General features: G+C 40.1%; 1 protein-coding gene across 2 annotated transcripts in view; it reads left to right on the forward strand.

Moving 5' to 3' along the window:
- TTC39B (tetratricopeptide repeat domain 39B) overlaps positions 1–24,773 on the forward strand; it is a 178,910-nt gene that overhangs the window by 85,622 nt on the left and 68,515 nt on the right. The window contains exons 1-2 of one of the 2 annotated variants that reach the window (XM_089678078.1): positions 1,375–1,789; positions 22,152–22,256. In XM_089678078.1, coding sequence (XP_089534204.1) covers positions 22,162–22,256 — 95 coding nt within the window. In that variant the 5' untranslated portion in view covers positions 1,375–1,789; positions 22,152–22,161. Of the gene's footprint in view, positions 1–1,374; positions 1,790–22,151; positions 22,257–24,773 lie in introns of those variants that run through there. The other variant, XM_089678077.1, reaches the window with a different exon arrangement.

Below are 24,773 nucleotides of genomic sequence, written 5' to 3' on the forward strand. Positions count from 1 at the left end.
CATACTAGGGCCAATTTAGACAGGATCCAATTACCCTACCATTATGTCTTTGGAGTGTTGGAGGAAACCGGAGTACTCGGAGGAAACCCACACAAGCACAGGGAGAACATGCAAACTCCATGCAGGAGACGCCATGGTCGGGAATCGAACCCATGACACATTTACTGCAAGGCAGATGTGCTAACCACTAAGCCACTGTGCTGCCCGATTTTTGAAAAGTACTTTCTACACTACTTTTGCCGATTTTTGGGTGCGACTTGTATAGACATGTGGGCATGACATCTCACAGGTGCCTATCAAGTCGCACTGCCATCCGCCTTTGAAATCGTGTGACTTCAAGTGAAATTGTGAGATTTTCAAAGTCAGATCCAGTGTGAACTGGGGCTAAGTGGGGAATGGATATACCTTTTTAAAGTATAAAGCAGTAAATCATTCTACTTTTTCTTGTACTTTGATGAATTATTAGGATGATATTCTGGTACGTTTTCATGCAGTTGAACAGAATAGCTGCAGCATGGAATCTGCAATTTACTGTCTATTGTAGATTAAATTTTGGCACACCAAACCCAAGGATGGGTATCCATATAACACGCAGGAACTGTTGACTTGCTATAGAGAATGGAAAAAACATTTAAAGCAAATTAATAGTTAATTTGTATTGCAGAGGGAAAAGGGAAAGGCTTCATATACCACAAATGGATTCTACTTACATGTACAGTATACAAAGCATTTTACCCCCTCTATAACAAGCTGTTGACTTTCTAGCCTTCATATAACTTTTTTTTTTTTTTTTTTTTTCAAAAGCGAAAAGCTTTTATAAAACATATACTTCCTTCCACCATCGGTGAAATCTTACATCCGTAAAAAAATATTTATCTTGCTATAGTTATGTGGTCCTATTTCAGTTGCTCCTAAAATAAATGTTTTTTTGTAGTTTCCTTTAAACGTATTTTTTTACGTGCACTACTTTAAGAAATTGGAAAAAGCAAAGAAGATATTCAGAAATCCATGGCTTTTAACATTAGACTAATAAGAAATGTGATTTGATGATTAGTTGATATGTGCTTTGCACATTCCTTTTCATCTTTTTGTTCTTTCAGTGGTATATGCACAGACTATTTTTTTTTTTTTTTGCACATAATGTACTAAAATCAGTTTTAACTCCAAACCTATTATTTCGAGATTGCTATTTCAGAACTGTGATCATTTCCAGGTCATTACTAGGTTGCTTCATAACATATGGATGTTCAGAATGTTCATCCCAGCACTGTGGAGGACATGTCTGGATTAACCTACATTATTGGTTTTTAGACTGCGTTTGCAGATACTGCAGATATTTAAGGCAGCAGCACATTGTGTGTGCGTATTACGCTTTCACTGTAGCTGGAGAGTGATGGATTAGAGCTAGGCTGCATCGCAGATTGGTAAAATCTCCCAGCATCCCTCCTGAGCAGATATGAGAGAGCATCCATCCGGTGTACCAGCATCGACCTACTGCTAATCTAGTTGACAATTCTTTCAAATGCTGTGATGGGAAGCCCCTGGCAGGCCAGCTGCTACCTTTTGAAGTTCACTGCATCTTCGTTTCTTCTTCATGACTAATTCATAACTGCCTTATGGCTACCTTTGCATAGAAACACATCAAGTGTAGTACATGTATATTTTCATAATATGCATGCCCTGTCAGTGTTACCTGTGACCCTTTGGTGAGGTGGGAGATCTGAGCAAGCTGGATTGAGCTACTTTGTTGATTACTTTCTCTTTCAAAAGATCTTCAGACTTCAACCCTGTAAGTACTGCACCAGACTTTTCATACATTTGCATGGATTGCAGATGGCTTCTGCTGAGGCACTTGTCACCTTTACCTTTTCATGGTTTGTAATTCAAATTACAATGTACCAATACAGTGTATTTTACAATTATGTTTTTAATGAAACTTTACCCTTCACTACATCAGTGATGTTTGATTTTGCTGCTGTCATCCCTCTAGTTACCTATTTCTGATTGTGTCATCTCTTATGTTACTGAATATTTTAAAAAAGGCCCTTTTCGCCTGCAGTATATTGTAAATTGCAATTATTTTGGCAGGCTTGGTATTTTTATATAAAAAAAAAAAATCCTGCTTTGCAATGTTGTGCATATAATTTTATACTATTGTGACTGTAAGGTCATTCAGAGCATCTGCATTTCCTTCACATCCCCCACTCTTCTGCAAGCATATGTTCATCAGGGACCATTTATTACTGTGCACGTATCAACCTGTGTAGACCTGCTGGCTGGCGGAGGGATGGAAAATGTGTTTTCATTGTTGCGTGTAAGGATACAACTTACATTTATTGTGCAAATAAAGGAAAATGGAGCATTAGCTTGTTTCTGGGACAAATGCTATTTAAGTAAGCTTGAAGTTGAAATGCAATGGTAGTGAATTATGGCACTTTATACTGGAGCCAGGCCAGCATTTATGTGACGCAGTGTTGGTTACAGGGACATCAGTGCCTGAGTCAGCAGATGCATCTTGTCACCTTCAGTAGTGTTCTTTAGTTGCCGCTTGGTGTATCCGTTTTACCCCTACCTAATCCTTTAAAATGGAGAAACCATTCTTAGATGATTAGCATACACTGAGTGATTCTTTTTTGTATCTTAGAATAGGATTCTTATGTTAGGAAATATTTGCACACACACACACAGCCTGAGCGGTACAGGAAGCCGCATGCTGATCCAGTTGTCCTGCATCAAACAGGATTCTCTCAGTTTGTATATACTTACTGCTGATCATGCCATTAACCTGTACCTATCCATTAGCTGGGGAATTCTAGTTACCAGACCAGCTTGCATGAGTCTAGTTCTGAGCATCATCTAGGGTCTGGCTGGTTATTATGTAAATCAATGCAGTGTAATGGAAAAATTGGATATTGTTGTAAAATATAGATTTGATGATTTCAGTAAGTGAAAAGCTAAATCCTAAACACTGCCAAATGTTTTCTTTTTAAGCTGAACTCTGGGCACACACACATTTATTTAAAAATAAATTATTAATCCGTAGCCACAGAGGATATAAATCCTCTTTTGTGCACCAAGTGACTTTACAAACCCAGTTATCACTGTGTAAAAGTAGAAGTTACATCACCCCTGTGCTACACATAGCCAAAACAGAGGAGTGGGTGGGACCCAGCAGGTCTACTACAGGTTGCCTGCAGAAAGCTACAGGAGGGGACGGATACAAGACTAGTCGCCCTTCACTAGGAGAGAGAGAGAGCAGCAGGGACTGGTCTTTATTACAGAAGCTCCTGCCTAGAGGCAGTTTCATACTTAATTACTGCACAACACTGGAAAAAATAGATAAATGACACCAAAGATTAAAGATAATACTCATACTGCCTGTATTTAGACAATATTTGCTGATTACATAGATCAGAAGGTTTAAACACAGTAGAAACCAACTGAGATTTCCCCTACTTCTTGAGTCAAGAATTCAAACAACATCTATTTAGCAGAGTGAAAAAGGGTAATGCCTTTGTCAGGTTTGTGGTGAGCTTTTCCCCACTTTCTAGAATAGTAACAAACTGGAGGAGAAGGGTGTTTTATAAGGTGGTAAACGAGGTATATATTTCCTCAGCAGGTACACAGATGACCATAAAAAAGCCATGGGATTTACCGATTTCCTGCTATATTTAGAACTTGCCTTGTACCAAACTATGTCATTATATTTGCAATAAATACAGGATCAAAGCATGACTATTTCTAACTCAAATCTGTCCCAATTCAACCTCCATTGCTAAGCAGCAATATCTTGGAAGCCAGTCAGAGTAAGGAAACCTTGATAAATGGTATTTGAGAAGTTGCATAAAAGTTGTGTTTGACCCAGTTTAATTTCTCAAAAAGCATATGAAGGCAAATCTGTTTACAAAAAAAATATCATGACACTACAGACGCGAGCTGCCCATCCACTAAAATATAAGAAAAACAAATGAAGGAGACTTGCTTGAGTGATAGCATAAAAACCTGTAATGGGACCTTTTATCTTTTTTGTGTGCTGGGAGTTTGCCTGAAGAAGAAATGCAAACTGATGCCTGATGGACGCAGAAGCAGGTGTTGAGATATTTTGCTTGTTGTACCTCAATTACCGAAAGGAAGAATGTCACTCATTAGTTTCATGTGTTCCCTGGTATTGCTTTTTAAATTAGGTTTATAAACATTACTATTGGAAGCATTTTGTTTATTTAGGCCATAGCTGCGTCATTAGACTTTTGTGCTATACAATCTATCCATCTAAACTGGTAGTTTTAGGTAATAGGGTGACCTGATTTTACTTGTTACAATTTCAACTACATTGAAGAAGCAGATGTGGGATTAATTGCTGATCTCTTAACTGCTAGGATAAACTGATAATTTGTACACCCAAACTCAAAGTGTTAAGCTGCCAAAGCTTCTTGTCTTAGCTGTAACTGTTTTAGGGTTTGTTAACATCAACAAGGTGCACTGAACGCACAGCCGCTGGTGTCTACTGGAAGGAACAGTGCTGATATGTCGATTTTTGACATTTCATTTAGTTCTATTCACTGCAGTGCCATTACAGTGCAGTAGTTTTTGTCATAACATGCTGTGCAGAAAAAAAGTCATGCATGCAGTACTTAGTATGTCTGAGGCCCATGTTGGCCACTGGGGCACTCACAGTTGGCAGGCCTTAGCTTGAAAGTCAGCTGAATCAAACCTTTAATATCAAAGTGATTAGTACTTTAAAGTTTAAAGAGGAATTATCTATATTGCATATTTACATTGATTCAGCTTGGCACAATGGTATGCATATCTCATACCTGATAGGCCACTGGGGATGCTAAAAATTACTGTATTCATCTTTAAATTTCTGTGTGTCGGCTTTCCCTTTCCACACTAGTCTATCCAGTTCAACCAACAGAAAAAAAAAAAACAACACACACTAATAGAAAACCCCTATATACACTATCCAATGCCCACAGTTGATCCAAAGGAAGGCAAAAAAACCCAAATAAACATGATCCAATTCCTTCCTGATCTCCCAAGAGGCATTTGGATACTCCCTGGATCAACTTTACCTATAAATGTTAGTATCCAGTTATATTGTGTGTATTTAGGAAAGAATCCAGGCCTTTCTTCAAACCATATATTGAACTGGCCAGAACCAGCAATTGAAGGAGTCTATTCCACATTTTCACAGAGCTTACTCTGAAGAAGACTTTCTGTATTTGAATATTAAATCCTTCTTCTAGACCTAAAGAATGCCCTCTTGTCCTGTGTGATGACCTGAAAGTGAATAACTCTACACCAAGTTCACTATATGGTCCACTTATGTATTTACACATGTAGATCATATCCCCCCTTAATCTCTTCTCAAGTGAGAATTAATTCAGTTCCTCTAATCTTTCATCATATCTGAACTCTTCCATGCCTCTTATCAGTTTGGTTCCCCTTCTCTGCACTTTCTCCAGTTCCCCAATATCTTTTTTTTTTTTTTTTTTTTTCTGGACTGGTGCCCAAAACTGAACTGCATATTCCGGATGAGGCTTTACTAATGATTTGTACAGGGGCAAAATGGTGTCTCTCTCTGCAGTCCATACCTCTCAATACACAAAAGTATTTTGCTTGCGTTGGAAACCACAGCTTGGCATTGCATACTATTATTAAGCTCATAATCTACCAGAACACCCAGATTCTTCTGCACCATTGATCCCCTCAGCAGTTCTCATCCTAGAATGTATGATGCATGAATATTCTTAGCCCCAAAGAGTCTAACTTTACATTTATCAACATTAAACCTCATTTGTAGCATAGTTGCCCAATTAAACAGTGCATTGAGGTCGGCTTGCAAATTGGAGACATCCTGTTAGGACGTTATTCCACTGAACAACTTGGTGTTATCTGCAAAGACTGAAATAACTTTTAATCCCAGACCCTTTATCTTTTATAAATATATTAAAACGTAAGGGTCCCAACTCTGAACCTTGGGATACACCACTAACAACCTTAGATCATTCAGAGTATGAAGCATTAATAGAGAAGTACAGCCAAAGCTTGATTGCGTAAGGGGGGGGGGGAATGGGTAGAGCGGACAGCGGTGACTTACAGGTGACTGACTTTTAACCCCTACTTTTTGAATACGGTCTTTTAGCCAGTTTTCTACCCATTTACAAAATTATTTTTCCAAGCTTGTAGACTTTACCTTACACATTAGCCATGTAGCTACTGGGGGTTACTCCGTTCTCTGACTGGATGAGGTGGAGCTCATGACCTCAGCTTAGTGTGACCTTCTATGAATGCTGGCAGTGCCATGTGAGTAATCCCCTGCCGTTAGTGTGCAGCACAGAAACTCAGCGGGACCCAAAAAATTGCATCGATCACTGCGTTACCGCAGAATACTAAAATGACTATCAGCTTCTTCAGCGACCCATCATGTTAGAGATATGCAGATATTGCAAAAATTAAAAAAAAAAATTATCCTTCCAGGCTTGTGTTTTAGAATATGTAAGTAAGGGGAGGAGAGCTCACCAAAAAATCCAAAACTACTCCGCACATAGAAAATGGCTTTTTCCGAACATCTCAGACCCAATATATTTGAAATCTAAAGAGAAAAATCTCCTTTGTGATTAAAGTATTGACAGAGATCATTGACCCCAATAATGAACTTTTTATTAATTAAAATAACACATTTAGAATTACATAAACCCAATCTAAAAAGTTATGGGTCAGAAATAGGGACCCTGGATCCAATGAATCAAATGTCATCCATACAATATATTTCAATAATAATTTACATTCTATAGATATATTCTTATTGATTGGACTGAGAGCTCTCGGAGAAGAGGGACAGACATAGAGTAAAGAGATGCAGGAAAAAGAGTGGCCACTAAAAAATGCAGCTGCTATATTGGTGTATCTCCTCCCTCTCCATTGCTCATCTTGTGCAAAGATATATGCTGGATAAGCCATAAGGATCCAAGATGGTGTCTACCAGTTCATTCCTTGATCTCCAAGTAGTGATTTCACTGCTCGATTCCATTGCCATCCTTAATACAAGCGTATGGTTATAGAGTGTCCCGGTCAGGAAAGCCGTAGCTGAATGTAATCCAGAGGAGGAAAATAAGATGAGGACTGCCTATGAATGTAGATCCACTTTCATATGTATAGACAGATACCTCCCTCATATGTGAAGCCACTTGGAGCTATATATGCTCCTGTGCAAGTGAGCATGAATAATGTAGGTGCAGAAAACAAGCACATATTCCATCGATGGTGCAATGAGTGACATTTCATTCCATGATTTCAGAATATAGTTCCTCTTGTCATGGTGTTAGAGAAAAGTATACTTATCAGTCCATGGTATATAAACACATCATAGATCCAGGTGCGACCAGTGACCCCTGCCTTACCGGTTTTGCAGTACCCCTCTGCATCAGAGGCTGAGGTATATGAGATATGCTGCCATCCAAATCTTCCACCTGACAGATGAGCCCAGCTGCGGGCAAAACTACCTGCCCAGTGCCCGGAAATAATGTCCTGGGCATTGGGCGATCTGAATAGACCATCCCTGCTTTAAACAGTGCAGTACAATGTCGTCATTTTTTTTTTTTTTTTTGTGACCAGAGCAATACAGTGTTACCACAGTAACATTGTACTACTTTGTGTACTACATTATGATTGCTGAATTTCACTGTTATAAGCAACCATTTTTACTGAAGGAAATTGATTCATTCAGTGTTCACTATTGTGGTTAGCTGTGACTGGTAACAGGGATCACATGGTACAGACCGGGCCAATCTCAGCCCATCTGTACCATGTGATTACCTGTGGCCAATCACAGAGATCAACACAATGGATGGCATGAATGAACGCAATTGTCATGTGATCTGCTGTGATTGGTCACACTGATCACATGGTACCTGCAGCAAGCAGGTACACTGATCGGTCATCGGCTGTATCCAGTGGAAACATATGATGTCCACCCAGAACAGTGAATGTCTTGCCCGGCTGTCATTTGTATGTAGGCCTGGCAGGAACTGGTTAAAATATAAGAAAAGGCAAAACTTTTGTTTTTTTGTTTTTTTGGTAGAGATGTTTAAAATACCTGTTAGATTTTTATTCCTACCTCTGCCTCCATTAGGGACATTTACCTTCTTTATCTGTCCTGTTTATCGTTCTCATCAAAAGTGAAGCTACAAGAAAATCTAATTTGGGTGGGGCAATGGATTCCTTTTAATTTCCAGGGATTTCATCTTTCTTCCTGTTTTGGCTATGGGCACAAAGTAAAATTAAATCCTCCCTCCCAATGGTACACAGATGGCATAAAAAAAAATACTGACAGTGGTTATAACCCTTTGTTACTCTATCCAAAATTTAAAAAAAACTTTTGCTTACACTTCTACTTTAAGGCATTTTTCAAAGCAACTAGTGAAAGTATCTTGTGTACAAAGGTATAATGCTGCTATGTTCTCATTGATGGAGAGGGGACTTGGAAAATGCTTCTTCCTATGTATAACCAAGCGATGACAATCCAATTCTTAGCAGGATTGGAGAAACTCCACTTTTTAAACAAAGGAGCTGAGATGGATGATTAAAAAAAAAAAAAAAAAAAGGTTGATACCTTTCGGTTTGAGTAAAAGTTCTTCAATTAACTTTTAGTACATCATTCTACTGTACAATTAAACCTAATTTTAGAAACTAAAAACCTTGTGGCTGAGTTGACCTTTTAAATGCTTGTAGTAATGCTTCCTGAAAATATTATTTCCTCAGTGTGTTTGATGGACAAAACTGACACTACTGCACACTAAACAGTGATAAATTGTGTTGTGCTACTCGGTATTATACCTACAGCACATAAATAACTATGAGAAATAATAAAAGTCACTATCATATATTGAGAAGATTATAAATGAAGCAAATTTAATATCGATCAACAATCAGTTTGTGATATACTTGTATCTTGTATTCTTGCGGTAGCTCACAGATTTAGGTTTTGCTGGCTACACACTGGTATACTGATTTGTATTGTCCACAGAGTCTAAAAAGTAGGCCTTCTGATTTTTTTTTTTCCACAGTACAGGTCATGGGACTTGTATCTTGAACCAGCCTTTCTCAACCAGGGTTCCCAGGCCCCCTGGGGTGCCTTCAGGCCTTTTCAGGGGTGCCTTGGCAATATGCTTAAAACCTGCCCAAAAATTGGCAGGTAAAAATATTAAGTTACCACCTTTCAACAGTACATTTACTGCTGGTGGGCAGCTTCCCCAGGCTCAGCGACATACCTATATCTCACACCGAACTTCCGAGTTTACAGACACAGCATGAGTTTGCCAATAGGCCTCACTGCCAATGATTTCCCTCCCCTTTCTTCCTCCATCTATTCCCTCCCTTTCCTAATGTGAACCTACTGATTGCTATGGAAAATCACAGCACAGATCTGCGTGGGTTAGTAAACACACAAGCCAGATCTGTCTGGTTCTCCATTCATTGTTTCACTTACCATTCAGAGCTAAAATCAGGGAGGAAAGCTAGCCAGATCTGTGAGTAAAGCAGCATACATACACTTTTTAGGCACACATTTAACCCTTTGATTACCCTCTTAGTTATCCCTGTCACCCAGCTAGAGCCATTAGTACAGTGTCGGTATACCATATTATCACTGATCCTGTATTAGTGTCACTAGCAACATCAGATAGCTTCAGTTAGTGTCCCTCCCAGCCAGTGTCAGTCAGTCCATGATTGCCTGCCACGCTATAAGTTGCTGGTCACCGCTGTTACTAGTATAGTGTATTTCTGGGTCCAAATCCAGAACTATACTAGTGTCCTCAATAGTATAGTGTCCATAATAACAGTGTTAGCAGGAGCAACCACGAACACTACCAGCACTTGCATTTAGCCCCCCCAACAAGTGCAGTGTCCATATCATTTTTATAATCAGTGACACCTCTGATACATTGTCTGCAAAACCGCAGTGTTAGCAATATCCGGCCTGATCTCTGCTAGCAAGTTATTATAATTTCTAGCGTGCAAGTGTGATTGCTAGCCAGGATCTCTTTTTCCCATAGTCACCACTAGTAGTATAATACAACCGCAGCCACCAAGAATTTGCAGTGTTAGCAATATCGAGCCTGATCTCTGCTAGCAAGTTATTATAATTTCTAGCGTGCAAGTGTGATTGCCAGCCAGTATCTCTTTTTCCCATAGTCACCACTAGTAGTATAATACAACTGCAGCCACGAAGAATTCGAGCACAGGCCTGTAGAGCCCATAGTAGGCCTCCAGAGGTGCTTGCAAACCCTAGTTGACTTCCCCGAGATTCAGCAACACCCGTTATACCCCCCATTCACAGCCCAGCCTGGGGTTCAGGTGAAAATAGCAAACTTAACAATGCCCCTTGCCCAAACAAACTTCATACCTAGACAGGGCATTCTAATTGAAACCTGTTACAATTTCTGAATTTAAAGTGGAACTTCATCCAAAAGGGGAAGTTCCACTTGTTTGCCCCCTTCCCCCCTACTCTGCCACATTTGGCTTTTTTTTGGGGGCAGGAGAGCGGGTACCTGTTTTTGACAGGTACCCACTCCCACTTCCTGTCAGATGCACCGAGGCGATCTGAGCTGAAAGTTCGGCCCCCTCCTTCTCATGCAGCCTTTTGGGACACTTACAGGCCCCAGAAGACTGTGGGAGAATTCAAAAAGAGCAGCGCTCAGCATATAACTGGCTGTGAAGCCGCATGGCTTCAATTCCAATTCCCCTTACTGAAGATTCAACCCGTATTCAGGGTGTAACATGTTAGTGTTTTGGGAGCAGAGGAGCCCCTGCACCAATCTCCTGTTGTGACAGCGGGCCGGGGATCCTCTCCTGCACCTGCTGTCATAATTTAAAAAAATTTGTGAATGGTAGTACTACATGTACCAACAGCCTTTGAGGCTCTCGACTTGCAGTCCTCAATGAGCGCTATAGATAGTTCATTGATGCTTCCCATCATTCAGTAACTGACTGCCTGTACGAGCAGACAGATACACTGACAGTGCACTGCTTTGCAGATTCATAGTAAAAAATAAAAAAAATAATCAATGCACATTTTTTTTACCTGAGAAAAGTGCGTTTTTTAATTTTTTTTAAAAAGGTGAACGTATCCTTTTCATCCACAGTAGCAAATTAACCTAAAGTGTTACCATACTAGAAAGTGTGTGGAGAAGGAGATCTGTGACAACTTTTTTTTTTCTTTAATACTCGTTTCCCTCTTTTTAACATTGGGAATAGCTATTAGGGTCACAAATACAGGCTGTATGTACAGTATCTCACAGAAGTGTGTACACCCCTCACATTTTTGTAACTATTTTATTATATCTTTTCATGTGACAACACTGAAGAAATGACACTTTGCTACAATGTAAAGTAGTGAGTGTACAGCTTGTATAACAGTGTAAATTTGCTGTCCCATCAAAACAACTCAACACACAGCCATTAATGTCTAAACTGCTGGCAACAAAAGTGAGTACACCCCTAAGTGAAAATGTCCAAATTGGTTCCCAAAGTGTCAATATTTGTGCCACCATTATTTTCCAGCACTGAGTTCACCAGAGCTTCACAGGTTGCCACTGGAGTCCTCTTCCACTCCTCCATGACGACATCACAGAGCTGGTGGGTGTTAGAGACCTTGCGCTCCTCCACCTCCCATTTGAGGATGTCCCACAGATGCTCAATAGGGTTTAGATCTGGAAACATGCTTGGCCAGTCCATCACCTTTACCCTCAGCTTCTTTAGCAAGGCAGTGGTCATCTTGGAGGTGTGTTTGGGGTCGTTATCATGTTGGAGTACTGCCCTGTGGCCCAGTCACCGAAGGGAGGGAATTATACTTTGCTTCAGTATGTCACAGTACATGTTGACATTTATGGTTCCCTCAATGAACTGTAGCTGCCCAGTGTCGGCAGCACTCATGCAGCCCCAGACCATGACACTCCCACCACCTTGCCTGACTGTAGGCAAGACATACTCGTCTTTGTACTCCTCACCTGATTGCCACCACACATGCATAACACCAAATTTAACACACCTGCTCCACATTCACACCTGAGACCTTGCAACACAGAGTCACGTGACATCAGGGAGGGAAAATGGCTAATTGGGCTGATTTTGGACATTTTCACTTAGGGGTGTACTCACTTTTGTTGCCAGCGGTTTAGACATTAATGGCTGTGTGTGAGTTATTTTGAGGGGACAGCAAATTTACACTGTTATACAAGCTGTACACTCACTACTGTACATTGTAGCAAAGTGTCATTTCTTCAGTGTTGTCACATGAAAATATATAATAAAATACTTACAAAAATGTGAGGGGTGTACTTCTGTGAGATACTGTACATTTCATGCTGCCCCAGGCACTCATGATTAACTGCTTTAGCACCACCCCATAGCAGATATACGGCTACAGGACGGCAGCTGTGCACAAAATCACGTGTGTGTGATGTATGTGTGTCTGTGTGTGTGTGTATGTGTGTGTGTGTGTGTATATATATATATATATATATGTGTGTGTATATATATCTCCGATGGGTGGGGGTGGGAGAGAATGTAAACAAAACCTTTCTCTCCCCTGTCGGCTCATGCACACTGCTTTCCATGACCGTGTGCTTACAATGAACCATTACACAACACACTTAGTAAGAACAGCACACAGTTAACCCTGTGATCGCCCCAGATGTTAAACCCTTCCTGCCCAGTGCCTTTAGTACAGTGTCCGTGCTTTTTTTTAGCATTGATCACTGTATTAGTATTACTGGGGATGTCAGTGACACCAAGTCAGTTCCCCGCAGTGTCAGAATGTCCACTGCAATCCCGCTATAAGTCGCTGATCGCCGCCATTACTAGTAAAAATAAAAAAAAAAGGCCCAGTATATATACCACCATTTGTAAACGCTATAACTTTCATGTAAATTAATTTACATGAATTGGGATTTTTTTTTTAATAAAGACATGTAGCAGAACACATTTTGGCCTAAATTTGCCAAAATTTGATATTTTAAAAATGTTTTTACAGGACACGTTTAATCGCAAAAGACAAAAATATTATTTTTCTCAATTGTCGGTCTTTTTTTGTTTATAGCTCAAAAAAAAAAAAACACACAGGTGACCAAATACCAGCAAAAGCGTTCTATTTGTGGGAACAAAAAGGATGCAAATTTAATTTGGGTACAGCTTTGCATGACCGTGCAATTGTCTGTTAACCGTTTCAATACCGTGCAATTTTACACCTTCCTGCCCAGGCCATTTTTCAGGTTTCAGCGCTCTCACGCTTTGAATGACAATTGCGCGGTCATACAACATTGTACCCAAACTAAAATTTTATCATTTTCTTCACACAACTAGAGCTTTCTTTTGGTGGTATTTAATCACCGCTGGGGTTTTTATTTTTTGCTAAATTAACAAAAAAAGACCAAACATTTTGAAAAAAAAACACATTTTTCTTTGTTTCTGTTATAAAAGTTTACAAATAAATAATTGTTCTTCATAAATTTAGGCCGAGATGTATTCTGCTACATGTCTTTGGTGAAAATAACCCAAATTAGGATGTATTTTTTAGTTTGTAGGAAAGTTATAGAGTTCACAAACTATGGTATAGATCTGAAAATTGATCAATCCTGAAGTACTGACAGCCAATCTAATTTCTTGAGGTCCAAGAATGTCAGAACAGTACAGATATCCCACAAATGACCCCTTTTTGCAGAGTAGACCGTCCGACGTACTTCATAAGAGGCATGTCGAGTTTTTTGAAGTTGTATTTTTATGTCATAATTTTTCAGAAAATGAAAAAAGTAAAAAAATTATTTTCACTATTTTTTTTTTTTTTTTTACATACTGTCACCAGTGCAGTACAGCGTCATCATATAACTGGCATGGCGGTTAACAGGGACACTTACTGGTGACAGTATGGAAAAAAAATATATATATATTTTTTTATTTTGTTTTAATTTTTTTATTATTTAATTTTTTATTACTTTTTTTTATTTTTTTAAGATTTTTTTTTCATATTTTACTATGACCAAAGTAGTACAATGTTACCATAGTAACACTGTACTACTTTGGGGAAGTGATCAGTATTTTTTTTTTTTTTACACAATTTGCTTATAGCAAAGAATTACTTTGCTATAAGCAAGCATTTACCTGAATGAAATCGATTTATTCAGCTTTTTTTTTTTTTTTTGTGCTTAGCTGTGATTTGGTCACAGCTAATCACATGACATGTGCATGTGATTAGCTGTGACCATTCACAGCTAGGCACTAGTATACAATGGATGGCATCATGAATGAAGCCATCCATTGTATACAACTGTCATGTGACCTGCTGTGATTGGTCACAGCAGGTCACATGGTACCAGCAACGGGAGCCGGTACTCGGATCTGTCATCGGCCGTGTCCGAGGTGCACGGCCCGTGACAGATCCCGCTGCTGCGCCGCTCTGCATTACCGCAAACGGCGCATGTGCGGGAGCACGCCAAATGGCGTGCACCCGGAATGAAGAGGCACATCTGAAGCCGCCAAACGGCCATTGGCCGGGCGGCTAATGGTTAAAGTAATGCAGTGCCGTAATTCAAAAAATGGCCTGGTCAGGAAGGTGGGTAAATCCTTTGGAGGGCGAGTGGTTAATGTCCATGATTTTGTTTTCCAATTAAAAATAAAAAAAATTACAGCAGCATGCAGGGCTTCTATTCAAACTTGAACAAAGTATCTTGTGATTTCTCTTATAAACTCTGATGCATATTTTTTTTCTTCAAATTTTACTGCATTTACCAACTTCTTAAGTGTTAGCCGAACAAGAGAAAAAAATAAGTGAAAAATGTACCAGTTTTTAGATTTTATGCCTTGGTACTGTCCTTTTTAACCTTGCTGTCTTAAGAACCAGTGCATTAGAGCCCTCTTGTAAATATGACCCTATCCTAATCGTACAATTGCCTGCTAGTTTTTTCAGCCCGTATATTTGGTAATGAACATGTATGGCTTCTAGGGGTTCTTTGATTGCTCAGGTCATAATTAAAATAAAGCAATAACCTAATGCAGATGTTCTACTGTTTACACAAATGGCTTTGTGGTCTTAGCATATGGTGATATCTGGGCACTCCTGAAGGCTGGATATTGGTTTTCCCTAGTATCACCTTGTTGATGTGGCCACCGTGTGGTAGGCGTTTGTTCTCTAATGTGGACACAAGTGGGGGATTTACTAAAACTGGATTGTGCTAAATCTGGCGCAGCTCTGCATAGAAACCAATGAGCTTCCAGGTTTTATTGTTAAAGCTTAAATTCACAAGCTGAAGTTAGAAGCTGATTGGCTACCATGTACAGCTGCACCAGTTTCTGGATGCTCCAGTTTTAGTAAATGTCCCACTATGTTGATGCTACAAACATGCACGTTTCTAGTAACTGCTCTTGGTTTGATGAGCAGGCATGACTTTAGTGAAATGGGTATAGTGTGGTCGCTTCTTGCTGTGTGTTGAGGTTGCATTATATAGTTTTAGTTGCATTTTATAGTTGTCAGCAAAACTCTGACCATTGGAGGACAGGCAGGATGTTCTCCCAGAATAACTAGAAAATTGACCATACTGGGATGGGTGCTTCCATGCCTACTGTGGTCGGTTTGCAATAGGAAAGCAGGGAATCTGGCAGGAACACCAGGTAATTTACACAAAGGAAGCAATACAAACAGGAAATGTTTTTTTATCACAAGTACATGGTATAACATGGTATAACAGGTACATATCAAGAATATGAAATGCTGGGGTAAAATATTCTTTAAAAAGGGTTTAGCTGGAGTTCAGCTTTAGGCCTGGTTCACATTTCTGCAGTTTGTTTTTAATCCATTACTGCAGTGTTTTTTGTAGTGCGTTTTTGTAAGTGCATATTTGATGTGTTTTTTCATGCATTTTTTTAAAAGTGTTTTGCATTTTTTTTTTTCTGGACAATTTGTTGGGCAGATTAAAACACACAAAGCACGTCAAACACACTACATGCTTTTCTGCCAAAAAGCACACCATTTTCCATTTGCAAAAAATCCCTGACCCTTTCCAAAATGCAGCTGCTGAAAAAAAGCATAGATGGGAATGTGTCCCATAGGAAACCATGTTAAATGGACTGTAGTGTTTTTTTCTGTAAACATTATCAAAAAAAGCACATAGGTGGTGTGAAGCAGGCCTAAGGGCACTGCTTGGCAGCGGTTAGAGAGATCTCTAATAAAATAACAAATGTTAATTTTTTGAGTTCAGTTCCACTTTAATGGAAATGTTTTTAGCAGATCTGCCTTCCTAAAACTTGAATGCGTTTTATTTCTTTTCTTTTTTTTTTTTTTTTTTTTTTTAAACCTAAAGTTTGCTAAAGTCATCACAAAAGACTCCTAACTGACTCTGAGGCCTGCTCATGGAATTAAAACCATTAATTGTAGGTAGTCATCAACTAGATATTTCCATAGCTTCCCAGATTTGCCTGATTTCCCAGAAGCGGTTTGTTTTCAGTTTCTAAAGACTACATATCCCATGGTAATTTGCTGCCTGCAAGCAGAGATTCCTGTACTTCCTCACCCTACTGAAACTCCTTCTCTCAGCACTCCTGTAGTTCAGAAGGCAGGTTCTGTGTGACACAGCAGTGCCTACTCCCAAAGCACAGTGAATGTGTGTCAAAGGAAGTAAATCTGGAAGGATTTTCACAAATACGTTTACAAACTTTGATTGCTCAGATTAATAAGAGTACAGTGGGGATCGAAAGTTTGGGCACCCCAGCTAAAAATTTGTATTAATGTGCATAAAGAAGCCAAGGAAAGATGGAAAAATCTCCAAAAGGCATCAAATTACAGATTAGACATTCTTATATGTCAACAAAAGTTAGATTTTATTTCCATCATTTACACTTTCAAAATAACAGAAAACAAAAAAATGGCGTCTGCAAAAGTTTGGGCACCCTGCAGAGTTAATATCTTGTACTGCCCCCTTTGGCAAGTATCACAGCTTGTAAACGCTTTTTGTAGCCAGCCAAGAGTCTTTCAATTCTTCTTTGAGGTATCTTTGCCCATTCTTCCTTACAAAAGTCTTCCAGTTCTTTGAGATTTCTGGGCTGTCTGTCACGCACTGCTCTTTTAAGGTCTATCCATAGATTTTCAATTATGTTGAGGTCAGGAGATTGTGAAGGCCATGGCAAAACCTTCAGTTTCCGCCTCTTGATGTAATCCCCCGTGGATTTCAAGGTGTGTTTAGGATCATTATCCATTTGTAGAAGCCATCCTCTCTTTAACTTCAGCTTTTTCACAGATTGCATCAAGTTACCATCCAAAATTTACTGAAATTTTATTGAATCCATTTTTCCTTCTACTCGTGAGATGTTCCCTGTGCCACTGGCTGCAACACAACCCCAAAGCATGATTGATCCAACCCCATGCTTAACAGTTGGACAGAGGTTCTTTTCATTAAATTCTGTGCCCCTTCTCCAAACGTACCTTTGTTCATTCCGGCCAAAAAGTTCAATTTTAACCTCATCGGTCCACAGAACTTGTTTCCAAAATGGATCAGGCTTGTCTATATGTTCATTTGCAAAGTTCAAACGATGATTTTTGTGGTGAGGACATAGAAGAGGTTTTCTTCTGATGACTCTTCCATGAAGACCATATTTGTACAAGTATCTCTTTATAGTGGAATAGTGTACCACAACTCCAGTGTCTGCCAGATGTTTCTGGAGGGATCGTGCAGTCAAACGTGGGTTTTGAATTGTTTTTTTCACAATCCTGCGAGCTGTTCTGTCTGATATTTTTCTTGGTCTTCCAGATCTTGCTTTAACTTCCACTGTTCCTGATGACTGCCATTTCTTAATTACATTCCAAACAGAGGATATTGACATCTGAAAATGCTTTGCTATCTTCTTATAGCCTTCTCCAGCTTTGTGAGCGTCAACTATTTTCACTTTCAGTTTTCTAGACAACTGCTTAGAAGAACCCATGGTGCTGATTGTTGGGGCAAGGTCAGATGAGTCTGGGCATTTAAAACCTTTGAGATTGACATCACCTGGTCTTCCCAGACGATGATTGAGAACAATCCATGACACTGGCAGGTCTCAGCTTGGCAAAGGGGGCAGTGCATGCTATAAATTCTGCAGGGTGCCCAAACTTTTGCAGACGCCATTTCTTGGTTTTCTGTTATTTTGAAAGTGTAAATGATGGAAATAAAATCTAACTTTTGTTGACATATTATAAGAATGTCTAATCTGTAATTTGATGCCTTTTGGAGATTTTTCCATCTTTCCTTGGCTTCTTTATGTACATTAATACAAATGTTTAGCTGGGGTGCCCAAACTTTCGATCCCCACTGTAGGCTCGAAATATTGAAATACAACATTGTATAACAGGTGGACTTAGCCTTCAACATGTTAAAGCGTATATTTTCATGATTGTGTTTACGTGGACATTGAGTGTTGATTTGTTTAATCAAGTTGCTAGTGGGACCGCATATTGGCAGCTAGAAGCCCTCAATCTATTGTAAGCCTCTATGCTAACACAACCTTCAACTATAGTAAGTGATGGCACATCTTTGCTTTATATAGTCAAAGTGATTTTGCTGAATGTATTTCCTGATATTGAATATTAGTTTGTTGTTTTTTTTTGTTTTTTTTTTACAATATGCTATGGTGTCAAGCTGTTACTATGGGCAGGGCTGTGTTTAGCATAATGCCAGGCTGAAGCCCACCGTTGGAGGATCTGTACCAATCATATTGTAGAAATGGTAGTAACTTTTGTTAGTTTCCATGTTCTTGCATCCTCTGGACAATTGTTGCAAAATTCAATAAGAATGTGGCAAAGGGAGCGCAGAGGGTAAGTATGAACTATTTTTTTTTTTTATGTTTTTTTTACTGTTGGTATGCTTGCTCCAAGATCACATTCTAGCAGTAGTTGATAAATCACATCACAAACCAGATGAAGTTTGTACCAAAGGGCTTCATCATTTGGGCTGCTTTCATACTGATGTATTTTTGCTGCTATAAAAACATTTCCCTTTAAATCCTATGAGACTCTTCACACTACTGCGCTGTGGGTTTGGTGCGGTTTTGAAAGGTCCTTCATCCACAAAAATGTGGATTCCATCGCACCAAAATGTTTCCATTGAAATGAATGGGAAAACTCCTCAATATTCATCAGAAACGCATTGCAGTTGCATTTTAGTTGCGTTTAAGTCACATGTCCATGTTTCACAGATGCATGCTGGAAGAAAGGCACCTACAGTTGCAAGAAAAAGTATGTGAACCCCTTGGGATTACGTGGAGTTTTGCATGAATTGGGCATAAAATGTGCTCTGAACGTCATCTAAGTCGCAACAATAGAAGAACACAGTCTGCTGAACATAATACTACACAAACATTAGATGTTGCCATGGTTTAATTGCACATAACATGTAAACATTCACAGTGCAGGGAGGAAAAAGTATGTGAACCATTGGACTTAATAACTGGTTGACCCTCCTTTGGCAGCAATAACCTCAACCAAACGTTTCCTGTAGTTACAGATCAGATCTGCACAACGATCTGCAGTAATTTTGGACCACTCCTCTTCACAAAACAGTTTCAGTGTAGCAATATTCTTGGGATGTCTGGTGTGAATCGCTCTCTTAAGGTCATGCCACAGCATTTCAATCGGGTTGAGGTCAGGACTCTGACTGGGCCACTCCAGAAGGCGTATTCTGTGCTGTTGCAGCCATTGTTTTGTTGAATTACTTGTATGCTTTGGGTCAAACAGTGTTTGACTAGTTTTCATTTTCATGTGGTGTTTTATATGCAGTATGTAAATTTGTTTGGTACATGGACAGCTATTATTCTCATCCTTTTAATTATGCACATTTACAGCAGGTAAAAACATCTTAAAGTGGTTGTAAAGGCGGAAGGTTTTTTTTTTTTTTTTTTTTTTTTTACACCTCCGTGCATTCTATGCATGAAGGTAAAAAACCTTCTGTGTGCAGTGTCCCCCCCTGCTCCCCTAATACTCGAGCCCCCTCTCAGTCCAGTGATGTGCACGAGAGCAGACTTTCTCCCGGGTCTCTCATTTCTCATTGGCTGAGACAGCAGTAGGAGCCATTGGCAACTGATGTTGTCAATCACACCAGTGAGCCAATGAGAGATCGGGGGCGGGGACAAACCACTGCTCTGTGTCTTGTGGACACATAGAGCAACGGCTCGGGAGCAAGCATACTCCAGCACTCCCAAAGCAAGCAGCTTACTGTGGGGGCACTGGCTAAGGAGGAGGAACCAAGAACACTGGTGGGGGACCCGAGAAGAGGAGGATCGAGCCTGTTAATGTGCAAAACCACTGCACACAGCAGGTAAGTTTAACATGTTTGGTATTTTAAAAGAAAAAAAGGATGAGCCTTTTAATATTACTTTAAAGTGCTTCTAAAGGCTCAAGGTATTTTACCTTCATGTATTCTATGCATGAAGGTAAAAAACCTTCTGTGTGTAGCAAGCCCCCCCAATCCTTACCTGAGCCCCCTCCGATCCAGTGACATTCACGAAAGCATCTGCTGTCTGGGGACTTTTCCTCCTCATTGGCTGAGACAGCAGAGGGAGTCCATTGGCTCCTGCTGCTCTCAATCACAGCCAGTGAGCCAATGAGGAGAGAACAGGGGGCATGGCCGAACTGCTGCTCTGTGTCTTTTTGGCGCTAGGGTAAGAGCATGCAGTGATGCCCCCAAGGCGAGCGGCTTTCCCTGGGGGCACTGCTCGAGGGGGAGGAGCCAGGAGCTTTGGCGGGGATCTGAAAAGAAGATGATCGGGGTTGCTCAGTGCAAAACCGCTGCTCAGAGTAGGTATGGTGTGTGTGTGTGTTTTAAAGAAAAAAAAAAACACAAAAAGTATTAATGTCACTTTAACTAGTTACTCTATTTAAATGGACTTCTGGAGGGAGGATGAATCCACAAAGCTACATTAAAGGGACTGTAAACCCTCACGTTGTAAAACAACCCATTCAGTTCACACATTTTATGTATAGCTATAAAAAAAATTATAAATACTTTTCTTTTTTTCCTCCTCCTTAAAAAAAAAAAAAAAAAAAAAAAGAGAAGAAGTGCAAATATTCCCTATTGTTCTTAGCTGTATAAATTTTAGGAGAGGAGAAACCGCAATACATTGATCTTTCCAGTGAACGTCTGTGGGGGGGGGGGGGGGTCAGCAGAAGTCAGATCATTGAAGGAGAGTAGGGCAAGTTCCCAGCACAGCTAGAGAACTGACAACAGTGTGTTCTACTGCTTAGTGTGGTCAGCTTTTAATAGGGAAACAGAGGGACTGGCAGGGACACCAGAGTTTTCAAACAAAAGAAACAATACAAAGAGAACAGGATACTTTTTCATACAAGTACATGGTACAACAGGCACATATCAGGAATATGGAATATTGGATTTACATATTCTTCTTGGCCCTGTTCACACATTTACATTTGAGCACGCATGTGTCATCAAAGGCACCGTTATAGATAGAGCATGTTTACATCTCTGCGCTGCACTGCAGCATGTTTTTTTAAAGTAGCTCGGGTCTGTTTTTTGGATTTTGTCTGCTTTCCTGTGTTTTGGGGATCGTAAGATGCTTGATGCATTTTGCATGTGTTTCCAGCCCCTGGAAAAAAATTGTTATTGGCCAACATGAAAAGCATGGAAATTCCTTAAAAATGTTTGACAGCACATGTGCAAAATACTTAACAATGCGCATTAAAAAATAAAAAGTGGTTTCGCAAAGGTGTGAACCTAGCCCAAGAGGTCTTCTGTCACATTCTGCTCAACACAAATCAAAGAATATTTTCAGCTGTACCCCATACTTCTGATTGCCCATTTAACAGCTCATACCCTAACCATTAGCACATGCAAATGTTACCTGCCTTACTTACTGTTTCTGTATGTATTTCTTTTTGGTATTCACATTTCTGTGATTTACATGTCACAATTATTCCATGAGAAGGGGTTCTTTTTGCTCTGAGGCTGTAGTGTGTAAACACACAAGTTATTTTTTGCTCTTCTGTACTATTTATAGCACCAGAAAGATTGCCATGTATCTTTGACTGAACCAGTTGAGTTGTTTCAATTATTGTTGCTGAATTTGTTAAACTGTGCTTCACTGAGTTGCCTATTCAATTGTTTCTTCATTCTCTTTAGGGCTTCCAAGATGGACCTTCGATGTGCACTAGAAGAGTGCACATTAGCTCTGAACTTATTTCTAAACAACAAATTTTCAGAAGCTCTGGAATTATTACGCCCTTGGTATGACAATTCTTTTATTCTCCATAGTGTTGGGGGGGGGGGGGGGGATACATATACTGCAACCTTACTAGTCCTAGTTTTTTGTGCTTATAAAGACCTGTCACAAAGGAAAAATGCCAGTGTGATAATGCAGAGTTGGAAGCAAGCTGCCATTCTTTGATTCGAAGGCTGTATGCTAGATCTAGGACAGTAAAATTGAACTTTATTTAGCTTTGCTGTCCCAGAACTAGTATACAGGTCAGAAGTAATGGAATTGCAATGTCTGTTCAAGGTTTCTCACAGTATACTGCTTGTGGTCTGAGAGGCGTTGTTTTTAGAGGTCAGGATGTCGCATGACTGCGCTCACCAGGTGGATCTCGATCAGACCTGATTGCTGATCCCCAGCTAAAGAATTTCACTTGAGTGACAGCTCTGCTGAGGTTTAGGACCATCATAATTGGATGTTAATGCAAGGAAGATTTTACAGATAATTTACATGATCAAAATACAGTGAATACTTAAATAATCTTATGGGAAGATTTTTGGTTAAATGAATGGTCTGGCAACAAGGTCTTTTTAAAACCTGAGAAATTCTAATCTATTTACTATTCCAAAGGCTTTAATTTTTTTAATGAAAAGTGCATAGGTGCATGTTAGGGAAGGGAAGAGGAGCCTTGGATATACATGTTGGATATCTGTTTGCTCATCTTAATTTTCATATATTTAACACCTCCAGAGTCCACATTTTTTTAGGTACCAGTTTTGGAAAAACCTACCTATTGTTGAAGGGTTTATACTGCGGGGGTTGGCAGCCCGTTGATCGTGATCTACCTGTCGATCACAACCATCTGACAGGTAGATCGCAATTCTGACATGCCACAACCTCCTGACTGCACCTGTCGGCTATCTGCAACATGTGAAGCAGAGACACAGGAAGTACTAAGTAAAGAGCGGGGCTGGACGGGAATGAGACACAGCTCCAACTGGTGAGCCATGGTTGTCCTGCCCATCCGGCACAGAGCTGTATCTGTTATCGCAGCCTCAACAGAGTCTGATGGGACACATCCTGGAAAACGAGCTGGTAATTGAAGGCTAGATATTTGTGAAAATACAGCAGGTGGTCTTCGCTAGGAGGCAGAAGGCTGTAATGACTGGTCCTTGGTGATGAGCTGACAGTGTTAAATTAAACTGCTTCCTACAATGCAGATGTGTGAACCTGCCAGATATCAACATTTATTTAGCATTATAGTGGCAGCCACCTGTGAGGAGGAAATGGCTAATAGCAAGGGCTGTTGCTTGTGACATACCACTGACTTCTGCTTGCATTGAACTGACCCTGCACTCCGTGATACTATTTAACCTCTGAACGTTGTTTTACATCCTTTTGACCTCTGAACTCTACATTGCTTACTACGTACTCTGCATAACTTACTCCTGATCCCTGTTCTCTCCATTACTTACTCCTTTCCTTTTGAGCTACACACTGTTGTCCCAGTCCTCTGCCCTACTGACCCCACCATGTGCCCTGCTAAATGCCATCCTCTGCCCTGCTGACCGCAAGCCACTGCCCTGCTGACCACTGTACACTGTCCTGCTGTACACTACCCTAAATACTATTACTGACTTCTGTACGCTGCCCTACATACTTCTGAACCCTGTACACTAATCTACATACTATTGACCCCTGGACACTGCCCTACCTACTACTGACCTTTGTACACTACCCTACATAAAGCTGACCCCTTTACACTGCTCTGCATGATTATCCTTCTAACCCTTGGACACTGCCCTACTTACTACTGACAGCTGTACACTACCCAACATACTACTGACTCCTTTACACTGTCCTGCATCCTACTGTCCTCTGTACACTGCCCTGCCTTCTACTGACCCCTGGACACTGTCCTGCATACAACTTGCACTGACAAGCCCTTTTAAGGTAGGCTAAGTTTGTATTTTTACAGTGATGTTTGTTTTCTTATATTTATACAAGTTTTGGTCATGCCACTTTTACTTTTTATTGGGGCCTTCCTAGTTAATTTCTTACCAAAAAAAAGTGGTGCCGAACCTTGTGATCTTTGATCTCTTCCATGTTGTTCAGGTAGATCTCCACCTCTAAAAGGTTGCCTACCCTTGGTTTACAGGCTGGTAATAATATGATCATAGTTGGGGTGCCAAGCTGAGATAGGGAAAATCATTAATTTGACATCTAGAACCTGGATGATCCACAAGACTGGCCCTAAGCCCAAATGAACCTGAGCCAAAGGTAGGGCAGAAGCTGTCAACATAGTTCCAAAAGCTTAAATTGGCAAGTGTTATTGCTTAGAGTGCTTTATTTGCTGCCCAGGAACAGTTGGTAATTCATAGATCAGGCTGCACAGAGGATTGCAGCTCTGTGTGAGAACAGTGCTTTCCATACAGCAGTCCGGCATGTCAGCATTGCAGTGCACAGTGCAATTGGTCATGCTTGCTCTTTTTAGCAGGCTTTTCTTGACCAGTGCACTGTAGTGCTGACAAGCCATGGTGACATGGAACCAC

This window comes from Staurois parvus, unplaced genomic scaffold (genome assembly GCF_062004578.1).
Source record: "Staurois parvus isolate SC_StPar_1 unplaced genomic scaffold, SC_StPar_1.0 ptg000198l, whole genome shotgun sequence".
NCBI lineage: Eukaryota > Metazoa > Chordata > Amphibia > Anura > Ranidae > Staurois > Staurois parvus.